Raw genomic sequence first — 16,485 nt, 5'->3', positions numbered from 1 at the left:
AAGCATTGGTTCTCAAACTTCCAGTATCCACTCGATGACCTAATGCTCTTGAACAGAAAAAATTGGTTTTGTTTTTAATAATAAGATCACTGGTTGTTTTATTCGCAATGATTAATAATAATAAAAAACGAAAATAGAAGAATAAAGCATTGTTGTCAAATAATTGAATGAGTTAAAATCAAAAGAACATTAAACAAACAATTCTTTAAAAGAGCATTAACTTAATTCAAAACTTCAGAGGAGCCGAGATAAGACTTAATTGTTTATTATTGTATGGTTCTAATTTGAATGGTTAATTGGAGGTAACTCGTATACGTCTTATCGTTCTTCTGTCGCTTCTGTCGCAAACACAAATAATAAACCGCTTTTGCATTGTCAGAAACTGTCTGAAGTATAAATACCATTGATTTGAAAATGTTTTTCGGAGCAGATTAGAGCTGTGGAAAGCTGTCATGAACCACCAATAAAACCCAGATAAAAATGACAGCGATAAATTCCTTGTAACTACTATGTCCAAATTCTTAGTTTTGTTAAATGGTACTCCCTTAGTGTGTACCAATATGGCGCACAACCTGGACATAGTATGTTTACCAGGTTATCAGATTGTTCTCCATCTTGGTGTACATACTACGGGAGCGCCCACCCATTTCACACAAAGTAAAATATATTGGATAACGCGCACTCAATGTTTTGGGAAATTAAAATGGCATATCTGGCCCCCGTCCCCCATGATTCTAGATTAGGCATATAATCAAAAGAGTTAACCAACCACCTTTTGTTTATTAAAGTTGGTCTTTTTGAATTAGCAATAACTGAAAAATAGCTTATAGACTATGTCGGATACAGCCAACATAGGATTTCTTTCAAGGATGAATTCCGATGAAGATGGACATGTAAGTTGTGTATATTCTATTCTTTTCTCATTAATTTCAGGTAAAATTAAATGAATTCAAATCTTAATATGATTTATTAATCACGCTATTTTACATTCAGGCGATTTTTCACCCTGAAGATGATTTAATGTCAAGAGCGCGTCTTCTAGAGTTTATGGAAAATGTTGAAATTCGACAAAAAAAAAATGAAAAGAAAACTAAGGATATGCGTAAAAGAATGAATCATTATGAAAATGAGAGTAAGGAGAAGGATAAAAGGATTGATCATGTCGAAAAAGAAAATAGGAAGATGATTAAAATGATTCGTGATCTCAAAAAGGAAAAAAGGGAGAATTATAAAAAGATTGCTGAACTTGAGAATGCAAAACGCCAGCAGGATGAAAAGATTGCTGAACTTGAAAAGAGAAATAGGAAGATGGATAAAAGGATAGCCCATCTCGAAAATGAAATTAAGGAGAAGGATAAAAGGATTGATCACCTTGAAAGAGAGAAAAGGGAGAATTACGAAAAGATTGCTCAACTTGAGAATGCAAAACGGGAGCAGGATGAAAAGATTGCTGAACTTGAAAATGCAAATCGGGAGATAGAGGTTCGTTCATCTGAAATGCTGAATAGCTATTTGTTATGATATTTAAATACAATAAATCCATGCGATTCATAAATATGGAAGAAAGCGTAGAAAAAAAATTACGGCTCATGAGCCATATTCATTGAGTTTGTTTTTGTTTAAATAAAGTCTTTTTGAGACTTATTTGCATGAAAGTATAATCAAAATTCGATTGCTGTAGAGCAGGGGGCCACAAACCCGTTGCCCGCGGGCACCAAGTCGCCCGTGAAGAGTCTGAAGACCACATGAGTCGCCGCGGGTCTGTTCCAAAATAAGCTTAATAACGGCGCATATATATAAGCTACATCAATTAATTTTTGTCATGTTATTCTTATATAAATCACACTCATGTCTTATTTGGGAACTGGGAATAGCACTATGTTAATTATTATGGTAACGATCATCCCAACTTTTATTTGACCTCAGTAATGTGACGGGTCATTTAATACTCTTCCAATTATGACATCACACAGATGTCATCTTCCACGAACCCGCATTTTTCCGAGTCCGTTGATTTGTGGAGCAGCAATGCCAATAGTACATTTATTGATTTCAACGAAAATGGCAGAAAAACGAAAGAAAACCTACCATTTTCACTATGAATGGGAGGTGGATTTCTATTTACCACCGTAAAACAGCTTGCGTATGTTTCAATTGCGGGGCGATTTTAGCGACAACAAAGCTAAGAGACGTTTCACATCTTGTCACTATACATTGGTCAGCGCAGTACGGGCAGAAAAAGCTCGCCTTTTAAATCAAACAGCAATCCTATGTTACGGGATTAGTGTTTGGTTCAAGCCATCGTCGTGAATCAACATTTTTTGACATAAACTTCACAAGGAACTAAGCACGGAATACGCCTTACTGATGAAAATCTGCAAGACCCGCTCAGGGTTACAGTGTCAAGTTACACGCCGGAGTACAATACACTGGTGGAGAGCATTAGACCAGATATGTTCGGTTTTGGTTTTCTCCTTGTTGAAAACAAGATATTCATAAGTGTTTGTAAATGTAACATTCGGCAGTACAACTGTTAAGTTCATTTCATCTTAGGGTTATGCAGGGTGTTTGTAAAAAAGCAGGTACATTGTGGACCTGTGGTTTCCGAGGATATAATTGTAGTGATCAATTTGAAAAACTTCAATTTGAAAATGGAAGTGTCATTTATTTGCTACGTTGTGATAATCGTGTGATTATTTGAAACTTTATCAGTGTCTCTATTTGACTAAATACCAGTAATTATCAATAATTGAAGCTTAGTCGAGCAAATTGACTTTTTCAAAAGTGTGCATTGAACTGGTAGCCCTCGGATTGATCGGTACCCAGAAAGTAGCCCTCGGCTTTGAAAAGGTTGGTGATCCCTGCAGTGTAGAGTGTAGATAACAGTTAAAAAAAAACATTTTCTGTGCGTGTCCAAATGTTAGTGAATAATTGTACCGGAACAAAATTTTCTAGTTTGGGACCAAATTTTCTATTTTGGATTCGTTTTTAATTATAGCTTTTCGACTGCAATTTTCATATTTATATAATATAAATAAATTGCGCATGTATAAATATAGTTCCATTTAGGAGGCAATATGCATTCAGCCTAAACTCTAATAAAACATAATCATCGATGGTTTACGTTTTTCAAAATACGAAACATGACGTATTATGACGTCTCAAATTTTTATTATTAAATGCCTCTTTCCTAATATATAAGTTACGTATATTCCAGCCTACTGAAATATAACAAAACAAACAAGTTTTTATGTACTATTATGTATTTTCAGGAGAAAAACCAACAACTAACTACTGAATTAGAAAAGGAGAATGAAGACAACAGAAAACTCAGGCGGGAGATAGATGAGACATTTAGAGAGTGCCGTACTGCAAGAGAAAAAGTTCAAACGTTGGAGAGAGACGTTGAAAAAGGAAAGGTACGGAAACCACTTTAGTTTAAGATTTTGACGCAATACTTTCTATAAGAATGACCGATTTTTTTGTGGACAGATATATATGCTCGATTGACAGCGTAAAATAACTGGCGGTCGTCTGAGTCAAATTTTAATTTCATATATTCAAGAAACTAATTTGGCTCTGAATGTTTTCCTAACAGCGTCCGCTCCTTGGTCTTCATGATCTTTGTGCATCAACTACAGATCCAGTTGCCATAAATTTACGATGAATTGCTTAAATTGTTCGTCATGTAGGAGCCGAATATTTCCAAATTCTGTGTTGAAAAGGCGATGAGTTTGCCTGATTGATTTATATGCTTCTAACAGCAATTTTGCACCTAATTTCTTTGGTTAGTCCCCTTGTCATTGTGTGAGTTGATAACAAATAATACAAAAATGTCACTCCTTTGTCCTGATATATAGGTTTTTGATATTTATTTTTGCCGACTGAAATATAACAAAATAAACACGTTTTTTTATGTACTATTATGTATTTTCAGAGGGAAAACCAGCAACTAACTATCGAACTGAACGAGGCTTTGGAAAAGTGCAGTACTGCAGAAGAAACAATTCGAATGTTGGAAATGGTGGCTGAAAATAGAGAGGTTCGGAAGCCACTATTTTGTTTGTACGTTCTACGCAAATACAGTGGTTTCCCCACATTCTTCCTGAAATTTTGAACATCAATTTTGAGATGTGAAACCACACTTTTAATTCCTAACTTAATGATTTAGATATCCAGAAAGTGGCGTATTTATCATGGAATACCCGGCGCGCTCGGTCGAGTCCCAGTTTAATTCCGTATATTCGGGAAACTAACTTCAAAAACAGATTTGCGCAAGATCGACCTAAATATTACCTTTCTCCCCCTTTTTTATAATTGTATTTCAAGTCAGGAGATTGTTAAAGTTAAGTTATTCGATTTCATATATTATTACATTTTACAGCCCGAGCTCCTAAGTTATAGACAAAGAGGTGAAGAGATCGTCGCAGGAAGTAGGACTATCAGAAGAAATCTGAATCGGTGTGGCGTGAAAAGGAGAGTGAGTATTGTATTTATTCCTCTTTTAAGAGATGAGGTAGCAAGTTTATTTTTTTGAACAAAACTAATTTGAAATAAATTGAGATTATTTATCTACATTCTAGAAGAACGTCTATATATATTAAGTTATAATATATTCTAAATTATGGTTTTAATTCAGAACTTTGATAATATTCTTAAATTTTTATATAAAAGCGTTGCACTCGGATCATCTGAATAAAAATGTATAGCAACAAGATAGACTTATACATTATAATACGAAAGTTTTGGACACGGTTTATAACAATTGTCATTGCCATTTGTTAAACAGAACACTTATGGGTTGATTCTTTTTGGATCATGGTGAGCGAAACAACAGCAAATCTTTGTTTTTTACGGATTGTTTATTGCCCTGCTGCCCTGAAAATGGCACTTTGGTGATTCTCTTTAAACTGAATTATTCAAGGGAGATAAATAATGTGCAATCTACCCCATCGGTACCCGCTCCCCAATATAAATTCAACTCTAATATTTTTACCTTGCAGAACTGGTGGAAAGTTGCTTGTCTTTCTTTTCTCGGAGGTGTGCTCGGATTTTTAACGGGCGATGTATTTGGCATGGTTGCTGGAGCTGTTGGCGGAGGGAGTGCTGCCTATCTTTGCGATGGCTAGACGTTGTCGAATTTGACAATTCCAAATTATGATGCCAGTTCTTTTCAACCATGTACATAAAGCTTCTCAAAACTAAAGTTACAGTCTAAAGCACATATGGAAAGAGGTCTTGAATCGACGAATTTACCGGCTTACTCAACTTCGCTTTAGTGGCAGTTTCTTTTTTCGGGTTGACATTTTTCATGTGTCAAGCTCCATAATGCCCAACTGCTGAGCTCAAAGCTATGCTATAAGACCGCACGATTGTATCGGCGTAACACTATTCACTATAAAGTCTTTAAAAAATGATCAAAAAAGGTTCTACGTTGTATCAGGTTGTGCGACATCTTTGTGCACATACTTCTGGAGCTCCAAAAAAGATATGAAAAAGTATACATATAATAGTTCTTGGATTTTAAGATAAAAATTTTTGAAAAAATTTAAATAAGTATACGTGGTTTGGCTTAACAGTTTAACACGTGAAGTGAAAAAAAATTCAATCATTCGACCGTATTTTCCTATTTTAACCTTAAAGTAAAATATTTAGGACAATAATTATTAACCAGATTTTTTTTTAAATTTTGAATTCGGTTATGTTCTGGAACATGCCTAAATTTAAGAACCAGGAGCTCCTTGGTTTCAGCCTATAGAGTAGCTTATGGGAAAACATGGCACTGGGTAAAACATTTGAATTTGCAGAAACGACTTTTTTTGTGAAAGAATTAGGGATAACTGGATATCGAAAAAAATATCATTACCATTAATCGCCTTATACGTCATGTATTTCGTATTATCAGTGGGGTATCTAAAATGAGGCACATGGCAAAATTCGCCCTTTTGAGCAATTTTTGATAATCCTGTAGTATGTGAACGAAAATGTCGGACACCGGAACCAGGTTAGGCCATAATTTCAGGTACAAATACTACGGGTGTCACTTGGCTGGTCCCCGAATAATAGTAATAGAACTAAAATAAGGAAAATTGAAAAAAATAATGGCTTGACCCAACCTGGTACGCACACTTAATTTCCGGTGTACGCCATCTTAGTTGACATACTTCTGGAGCGCCCAATTTTTAAGACTGTTGTTGAAGTGATTACTTGTTATTATTTGAATAAAAATATGAGGTTAAAATATTTCCAGTTTGAAATTATTTTACAATTGATAAATTTCGGCCCTTTTGCGCGGCTCCCCAAGCAACGCCCGTGACACGAGCCATGGCTGCCACTCCCTAGATACCCCCCTACATGTTATTAATGAGATCTGAATTGTTGTGTATCTTGATCGTGTGTAACTTGATAACTAAATAAATGATATTTAAGGATTAATTTGATATACTAATGACAAAATCTCACCATTTTATTTATAAAGCATAATTCTCGACGCGGAGATAGAATAAACATTTTAAGAGTTTAAAACTTGCATAAAATGAAATTTGTTTTAATCCAATTTAGAAAGTTGTATACATCCCAATCCTTCATTATTACATTTGGCAAATTTCATGTTAATTTTCCCGTATGTTTTGTAAGCGGAAAAAAATCAATATCGCTCTTTTTGTTTTATCACTAATATACTTGTGTAAGTTTGCTAACTAATACTCTTGTAAATATGAATATATATCGCAATAAAGAACTTGAGCATCATAATATTTGTTTGTTGACTCTCAGAGAGTGAAGCAGACTAGACTTGAATAGAATTTACACATATATCTCGAAGGGGGAGGGAAAGCCGATAAGATGGCTTATTCTATGGAGAACCACGGCCAACTCTCCCAGTTACCAGTCCGTGTCGGGTATGAGATTAGTTAACCAGTTTTCAGATGCATGGGCTTTTTAGGGGAGGAAGTCGTAACCGACCAGCAATTACGTTAACTCTCCTGTACCACTCGTACAGTAGAGGTAATTTTAAATATTTTGATAAAGTTCCGATCAGGTTAAAATGTAAGGGGGCGCGTTGGAAAATGGCATGTGGTTGAGAAAGAATGTTAACTATTGAAATCGTATACAAATTTCATTGTTCTGAGCTGGGATACAGGCAGCACTTGAAGTTTGCGGTCGTCACTGATCTCCGTGAGGTAACTGATACTCTGCGTATATCGAAAAATACGTCACTATTCGACCATTTCTTTTTAGTTTGGATCTTAGTTACAGTCAGTTGCGTATTTACTTAAAATTGCACCTATGGCAAAATTTAAAAATGCGCTCCCCTTGATTTATAATGACTCTAATGAAATGAGTTACGTTGTTATTTGAGTAAAAATACGATTTTCAGGTATATATCACCAATTTGAAAATATTTTATTGACACATTTAACGATTGCAACTTTTTGCCCGATTTGCGCCCCTATCCAAATGGCGCCCGCGGCACGAGCCATGGCTGTCACATCGCAGATAAGCCACTGGTTACAGTAGAAACTCCATCAACGAATACTCTGGAAAATACTCTACAAAAAAACCAACTCATGAAAATGTTCTCATGAAAATATTGCTTCGACTAACTTAAGATTTTTTACATACGAAAAGCCGAAATTCTCAAAAAACGCGATATTTATTTGGTCAGGTTAATTTAATGCAGAGATGTCCAAATCATATTGAATATTCGATTTAATATCGTTTTTTTCGTGTTTATAATAATCCCGAATATGGCGCCCATATCCTAGCGTCGTCGTCAACGTTTTGATTAGAAAACATTTTACAATTATTTTACTTTATATCGCAATGGAAGGCAATCTTGTGCGGTTTGGCGATAAATAGCAGCCGACATGAAATGATTTCAATAAGCGCTGACTTGAAGTGCTTATAACACGTCGAGAGTGTTTTCGATTGAAAATATTTTACAATTGTTATCGTACATTTCAATTTTTTCAGGTAGTTTGTGCGTCTTCGTCAATAAATCTTAAAGCAAATTGTGGCCTAATTAATTGTTTTATTCTCAGTTTCGATAGTGACCGAACATAGCTAGAAATTTTTTCATTTCTCGCAATTTAGAGCATATAAAATAGCTCTTAGATATTATTTAGTATCTATCGCGGATTTTATCGTTATCCCGGCGTCGTTAATGACAATATCATTCAGTTTAAGTTGGCTGTATTAATTTATAAACAAAAATAGAATTATAACTATAAATTATGTAAAACACGTTTTGCAGTCTGAATTGTCCATCATTGGCGGATGTAAATTTGGGAATCGAGTTCACTCATTTGATTATGACGATGGTAAACAAAGGTACACAAACATACCGTAAGTAGTTTTTTTATTCGTTATTTCTCTGCTCTTTCTTCTTTATGTGTGTACCTTTCCCGTTTATCATGCGGTAATCTAATTCTAACGTGTTTTTGTTACGGGTTTTAACGATTATTATAACTTTTTCAACTATTACGCCCGAGTTTTGTATGGTTTAGAACGAATTAGGGCATTTACAGATAAAATGCGTCTCTACTTATGGAATTTTTTACCTACAAAGTCGCTACAGGAACGAATTAATTTCGTAGGTAGAGATTCCACTGCATTGTATATATATTAATGTCAGCCTACAAGATCACGCGATGCATTAACGGGATTACAGTGAAAAAGTAATAGTCGAATTACCACCTAGATCGGACGTTGCTTATAACAGATTTTAGTTATTATATCCGTCATATGCGGAATCGCCGCAATACATAGGACACCGACAAATACCTCTTAATCTCTCATTGTGACGTTTGAATTACCATTGTCCTTATGCTTCTAATGAAGGTTGTCACAAAATTCAGAATTAAATTAAAGACGGAGTTTATCGCCTTTAAAAGTAATATTTTGGCTATAATTGTAACGAGCAGTGGCCACTTTTAGTATATCGGTGAATGGGCGCGAAGGCCTTGTGGTTGGGGCATTAGACTTTAGCATGGCGTAATAGCGGGTTAAATATCGGGTTTATATCCCATGCTCACCCCTCACTCGGCGTGTAATAAATTGGATAGGCAATGCCGAACCAAAAATATTCCGCTTTTTTTATACTATATGAGCACCTTATACAGCAGTTGATATTTGTCCAGAGCTTTTTTGAGGCAAAAGGCGTATAAATTCGTCGTAAAAAAATATTGTATGTGGGTAAACTGGCAAGGGCTATTTAGTTATTGAGACCGGTACATTTGGCGCGCAAATTTTTAGCTCTGACCTTTTCGGTGTTAGTCGGCAGTCGCCAGCGGGTATGATGACCCAGATTCCTATCTTAACAATCGTGACGCAGTTAAAACAGGTATGACATATAATGTTATATTTGTTTCCTCAAATACCGGTAGTAGCCTAAATACTAAAACAGATACCTCTTGGGAATCAATGGCCTATGTATGGCTCGACGGTGTTGCGCATTGTGCTAAGCGTCAGGAATACGCTTGCCATCGCACCTCTGATTATTCTTCGTGAGTTCGAATCCCATGCGGGGACAGTTATGTGCGAGGAGATTTCTCGTCGCCGTAGGGTGGTTCACTTAACCGCTGGTCGGTTACATTTCCTCCACCATCGATCCTATGCTTCCAAAAAATAACTAACTAACCCTATTGACTGGTAACCGGACGGGAGACCATGGTTCACCATATAATTAAGCTGTCTTACCGGCTTCCTCTCCCTCGGGATGAATAAGGGAATCCTATCCTATAAGTTCTTGTTAATATCTGGTATTGGCGCGGTACACTTTTTGTAAACCAAAAAAAAATTGTTTCATTAATTCTACTTATTTATCTCGGGGGAGAGGAAAGTCGATAAGATAGCTTTAATAGCGAACCACGGCCTCTCGTCCGGTTACCAGTCCATGTCGGGTTATGGGAATAGTTTTTCAGTAATTTTTTTTCAGTTGCATAGACTTTATTGCCATCAAGAAGAGCATGGAATTAGTTACTTTAGCATGCTAGATTTTTTTTCCTGATCATACAGTTATATATCGGCCGTTGATCTGGTTTTAGTGTGAATTGTCCTCAACGCGAAAGACTTTAATTAAAGTCGAATTGGTCGCCAGGTGGAGACAGCAAACTTCAGCGATAAGGGTACAAACTTGGTGCAGTGGTGCAAATTTAAGGTACCGGTTTCTGTCCTATCATTGCCCGTAAGTATCAGTGCAATTTTGGTACCGGCATTTTAAATTCAGTAAATTACGGTACCGGTACCCTACAGAATTAATTCCAATGTAAAGGGATTACCGTACGGCGTATACAGGTACCGGTAGTCTAAGTACTGGAGTAGGTATGTAAATACCATACCGGTACCGTACCATACTCAGGGTTGCCACTCTAGATGTTTTATATCTAGATCTAGATGTTTTTTTCAAGATCTAGATGTAAAATTTGGAGCCTAGGTGTTAGCTATAAAATTTAGATAAATTTTTTTCAAGGTTCTAAATATTATTCAGTGGGAAATAAATAAAGAGATGTGTGTAATAGGTGAATGAATAATATTTCATTATTTAGAAGTATTGATGTAAGATTGATAAAACAGTATACATTTACGATAAAACTCATTCATAATGTATTCGTCCACCGGTACCATACAGCCATATGTACTTAAAATATTTGAATAACGAATTAAACATGTGACGTTTTAATTAACGTTAAGTAGAAAGGACGACGTTGGTCCGATAATATTGTTGCCAAGGGGTTTTAAAATTATTAGGTTATTTAAGTCTATAAGTCAGTGGTCCGCGATCAAATTAAGATTTTAGGAAATTACTTGCAGTTCAATATCAATTTTTTGTAATACGCTCGAACATTTGCTGCCTATGACAATGTGACAATAGCCTACAAAAACTCTTTTGATTTATCTCCCGTAGACCTATTGTGACAAATACAAGTTATGACAGCACAATGATAAATACGAGAACGCAGCTACAGTGATCACTTTCTCCGTTTTGGTGCGCCATTTTGCCGTCCTACCCATAAGTATCGATGGAAGCATTACGTGTTATTGTTCTACTCGCCTCCCCTTACCTTTGTGGAAGTGGATTTTAGGCTCTCGTTCATATCAAATTCAAGGCTCGTCACCAACCAAACGTCGAAGACGATTACGTGTTATTGTTCCATTCGCCTCCACTTGCCTTTGTGAAAGTGTATTTTCTGCTCTTGTTCATATAAAATCCAAGGCTCGTCACCAACTAAACGTCGAAGGCGATATGCGTCTATTGATATCAAAAACACGACCACGTATTTCAAGACTTGCTTCTGATATGCAATAGCAGAAATCCCATTGAGTGTATTCGATTTGACAAAATAAATGGAAATGTCCACTAGTTTGGTGTTATTTTTGACTTGGTTAAATCTGTATGGAACATTAGATTGCTGTTTAAGCTATGAACTAAATTTCAAATAAAAAACTTTTTAGGGGTCCGCGACCGCCTTGAAAGCGCCAAAAGGGTCCGCAAAGACAAAAAGGTTGAGAAACACTGCCATAAATGCTATTGAATGTGTCTCTCTTTAAACATCAACTTTTCAAAATGCCAAAGTGTATACACTAACAGCAAAAATTTAGAAAAGATTGGCTTAAGGAATGGTTTGCCCATTCAGATGATAAGAACTAGGTCTTTTGTAAGTTCTGCAGGTGGGAATTGATAGGTGATCTAGGTGATGATGTTAGCTTCTTCGGCATCTAATATTACTGTATTGTGGTTACTTTTCATTAAATTCAATGACTTCATATCTAGATGTTTTATTTTTCAATCTGGATGTTTCTAGATTTTTTTTTGAAGTCAATCTAGATGTTTTTAGTCAGGCAAAAGTGGCAGCCCTGACCATACTTATCTTGCTGAGAAATTCAAGTGAGAGAGATACCGTACTGCAGTACCGGTACTGCTGTACTGGTACAGAGATAGGAGAGGATATCAGGGGGTGTTGTCAGATTTTAAAACTATGGGAAATGTGCACTATCTGCCAACTTGCCCAAGTTACAAAATTTGGATATGGAACTTTTCTATTGCCAATATTTGTACAATGCAGTAATATGTAAAAAAAATACGATACCAGTACCTGTATCAGGTACTAGCAGGATAGTAAAGGTTTCTGTGAACCGTGATTTGGCTGAAATGTTGCTTCGATAAGATTATTTATTTTGGACCTTGCTACACTACCATACTGTGCATTAAATTACAACACCCCAGTCAAAGTTTGCAAATACCAGGTCGCCTAGTCTTGTTTAGTGTTTTTATTACATTTTATGTAATTTTCAGATTTTTTTTACCTGTTCTGTTAAAGACTTTTTTGGGTACCCAGGTACCACTGCTCGATAACCATTTTTTGGTTTCCTGTGTGTCCCTTCACCCCTGGAATGCTTTTTTTTTCATATAAAATTTATTATAATTTGTATCGTAAATGTCAGAATGTGCGCTTTCAGCATGGTGAAAAAATAAAATAGTGATTACTGATTAAAATAGATCTTTAGGTTAGTTAGATGTTAGCCGTTAGATGGCGATGATTCACGAAGTTTGCCAACTTCAAATGAGCTTCAAAACAACAGACATGAAAGTACTACATATCACTTTCTCGTATAGAATATAAATGTCGCATACGGTTTCATTTCTCTGGGTATAAATATTTTTCAATCATTTTTAAGAGAAAATTATGAATTAGTACTGATTATTGATTGAAAAAAGTATAAAACAATAAAAGTCTTGACTACAATGTATAAATATTTATTGGAATAATACTGATCACAAAAATCATTAAAATGGATACAACTAAATCTCAAGAAAGTGGAGCTTCTACTAGTAGCGGAACTGAAATACCAATCAGCAAACAATCTGGTAAAGCTTTGAATTCAAGCCCAATTAACAGTGACTTATCAGCATTCTCTGATTCTGACGTTACAAACTTGTCGAGTTCTGAAAATTCAACATGGAGGTCCGACTTATCTGGTGGTCAAGGGAAGCAAGGACGGACTTCAAAACAACAAGCGATCGCCACGCTTGATTTCTTTTTAAATGATGTCAGTGAGATGACAGAAAAAGCAAAACGCGAAGAGGAGAAAAGGTTACAATCAGCGAAAACAGAGCCGCCTCCAACAGCTGCGGAATTTTCATTTCCAAATACTGAGAATATAAATACAGGAGGTCATAAAAAATGGAGAAGTTTGCCGTCTGTTGTCAGTGAAGATGACTTTTCACAATTCGATCCAAGACTTCCAAAATCTTTCGAAGATATTAGATCAATAGAATACGATGTTTTCTCCGATGAGGAGTCTATTCCTAGCGCACATGAGCAAAAAAAGAAAATGTACGCAAAAAAGAAATTTAATCGAGCTGATGCATCCATGTCCAGTCAAGGTAGTGACTTCGTTGATGTGCCAAGTTATGGAATAACTCAGCTGACACATCTTTGTAAGTTTTTGGAACAGTACGAACAACTACAACAGCAGAACTCTGAACTATCGAAACGAGTGTCTAGACTAGAAGTTGATCACCCCAAAAAAGAAGTCATCCATACCGAAGTGCGGCCAAGCAGCGGCAGCGACAATGCTTCCACACCACAAAGAAATAGTATGATTTTTGCAGTGCCAAAAGAAAAGCCGAAAAAATCGAAAACCACGAAAATAAAGACCCCTATCCAACATCACAAGGATAAGATCAAAGGCAAAACTAAATATTTAGCATCGTTACCATTTGTGCTTGCCGCCAAATCAGTGGATAACATCAAGCATGGTTCAACGCAATATTTAGACAGAATAGGAAAACCGAAAACATCACAAACTCAAACATTGAAGATTCAAAAACAATATTCGGTCGACGATCTTGAAATTGGAAAATCTCGTAGCTCAACAACATCAGACGACTGGAGGAATTCAAGCGTAAAAAGTCCGTCAGCTGAAAAATCAATTGACATATTTTTCAATAGCGACCCGAATGAGAACAAGTTATTAACGTCAACTCCAAATCAGGAAATTAAAATTGAGGAAACAATAATCCCTGTTGTTGTTGTATCTGAGGAAACGTCAGCACCTGTCACAGAAAGTCAGTCTCAATCTCCACAAAAACCTGAATTGTCAGATGTAAACAAGAAAGTGTTCCCATTGAAAGTTACCTCACCACCGAGGTCGAAGAGTGAAGAAAGAAACTATAAAAACGTAAAGAAAATGACAGAATGGGGAGCACTGCAAAAAGCATTCCCAATACAACAAGCTGAATCTAATGTTGATATTTTGAATCAATTGGAAACGATAATTTCAAAAAGCAAACACCACCATGGAAAGAAAAGCAGCCATCATGGATTCAAACGGATAGGTCGTAGTTCGAGCAAAAAAGACAAGTACTCTACTTCAAATATGTATTTGCCATCTACAGAAGTGCCCGGGTTTGCCTCTACTTTTCTTGCAGCTCACGCAATGGCGAATCAGTTGACCTTGGCATTAAATATGAATGACCTTGAAGGACTAGAGCCATTGAGTTCCGATGAAATGCCACAAACTAGCCTAAGCAGTCAACCAATCTCTATTTCATAATTTGGCATGTTTCACCAATTCATTTGTGTCAATGTTGAAGCATGACTAATGGCCTAGTGGTCAAAAGCATCAGACTTGACTGTTGACTTAGCAGTTAAAACTTGATGGTTCCATTCCTCATTGCACACAGCGCATGATAAACTGGGTAGGCCATGTTATACCTTCCAAAATATAGTAGCTACTTCGATTAGTAATGGATGCTTCTTGCTTATATAAGGCCATGCTTTTATGGCAGCGATTCTCAAACTGTGTGTCGCGGCACACTAGTGGCACACCCATTGTATTTGTTTGCGGCCAAATTTTTATTAGTGCGACGCAAGCAAAAAAAGTTTAGGAACCACTGCTTTATGGAGTGAACACTATTTAGTATTTTAAAAATATTCTGAACTTTTTGAATCGAAATATATATTTTGCTTGTGATTTGCTTATTTACATAAGTTTAGTATCATGAATCAATTTTATTGCTGAAATATTGTATAATTACTTTGCTGGCCAATTTTATTGTTAAGATATTATTTTTATATGAGAGAAAAACAACACAATGTAACAAATATTATCACTTTTTATAAAGCCCATATTACTGCCTACTTATAAATTGTATTTTCATATTTTTTAGCACTTATAAATGTGAATAACCTGTTCCCACTATGTGATTACACAATTATCCACTTAAAAAGTGTTGAAATTGTTTCCAACTCTGTAATTTTAATATGGTTATGCGGTTCCATTATCTTTGAACCCGCGTACATTTGAACCCGTACATCTGAACCCGTAATTTGAACCCAGGACAATTGCACCTGTATACTATTGCACCTATGGACATTTGCACCTACGGACATTTGAACCCATACATTTCCACCCATGGATTTTAGCACCCGCATATAGATTGAACCCGCGGACATTTGAACCCGTGTACGTTTGCACCCGCGTACATTTGAACCCATGTACATTTGCACCCGCGGACATTTGAACCCGTGTACGTTTGCACCCGCGTACATTTGAACCCATGTACATTTGCACCCGCGGACATTTGAACCCACGAACATTTGCACCCGCGGACATTTGAACCCATACATTTCCACCCATGGATTTTAGCACCCGCATATAGATTGAACCCGCGGACATTTGAACCCGTGTACATTTGCACCCGCGGACATTTGAACCCACGAACATTTGCACCCGCGGACATTTGAACCCATGTATATTTCCACCCACAGACATTTGAACCCACGTATATTTGAACCCGCGTACATTTGAACCCACGGACATTTGAACCCGCGTATATTTGAACCAACGTATATTATATTTGAACTCGCTTAATTTGAACCCGCGTACATTTGAACCCACGTACATTTTCACAAAAAATGTTTGCCCCAACGGCAATTTCCAGTCGCAAATAATTTTCATGTTACAGGCGCAAGCTCAATATTCTAAATTTCAACACTGTTTCACTTGTAGTTAGTTTTGGTGTATATGCATTTATCCGCTTCTACGAAGCAAGCATTTTTGAGTGTCATTGTAGTCCGAGGGATAAACGTCTCTTAACGATATAAACAACATTGTTCTGCCAAAGTCTTTTTTCTTTTGCTGTTTTTTTACATTGACATTTGTAAAACCTTATTTCATTCGTTAGCCGCGATCTCCAAAACAGACGATGACCTAGAAAGCGGTATTTCGTTGAAATACCTGAAACCAGGGCTAATACGGAACAAATATCTCACAGACCAATGAAGTCTTAAATGAGGGTCTTACTAAAACTAGCTTTACAGTAATATTTTTAGTGGTCAACTCCTATAAATTTGTTCTGAAATTATTGCACCGAAAACGCCTACTATGATATCCCGCCCAGCATGAGATTTGGGAGCTCTGTGGCCACTTCATGTTTTCTTGCTAGCATGTTTACAAAATTGTTATATGTATGCATAC

The 16,485-nt window shown here is 36.3% G+C and overlaps 1 protein-coding gene across 1 annotated transcript; it reads left to right on the top strand.

The window, feature by feature from the left end:
* The first annotated feature begins 775 nt into the window (after nucleotides 1–775).
* Nucleotides 776–6,753, top strand: LOC120341592 (uncharacterized). The gene is made up of 6 exons (XM_078116419.1): nucleotides 776–893; nucleotides 994–1,482; nucleotides 3,273–3,419; nucleotides 3,938–4,042; nucleotides 4,385–4,480; nucleotides 5,004–6,753. Exons 1-6 carry the CDS (start codon nucleotides 834–836, stop codon nucleotides 5,127–5,129), a joined length of 1,023 nt encoding a protein of 340 aa, XP_077972545.1. The 5' UTR covers nucleotides 776–833; the 3' UTR covers nucleotides 5,130–6,753.
* The last annotated feature ends 9,732 nt before the right edge of the window (nucleotides 6,754–16,485 follow it).

Source organism: Styela clava, chromosome 1 (genome assembly GCF_964204865.1).
Source record: "Styela clava chromosome 1, kaStyClav1.hap1.2, whole genome shotgun sequence".
NCBI lineage: Eukaryota > Metazoa > Chordata > Ascidiacea > Stolidobranchia > Styelidae > Styela > Styela clava.
Note: the sequence above shows the minus strand (reverse complement) of the source record. Positions and strands in the feature narration are given on the sequence as shown.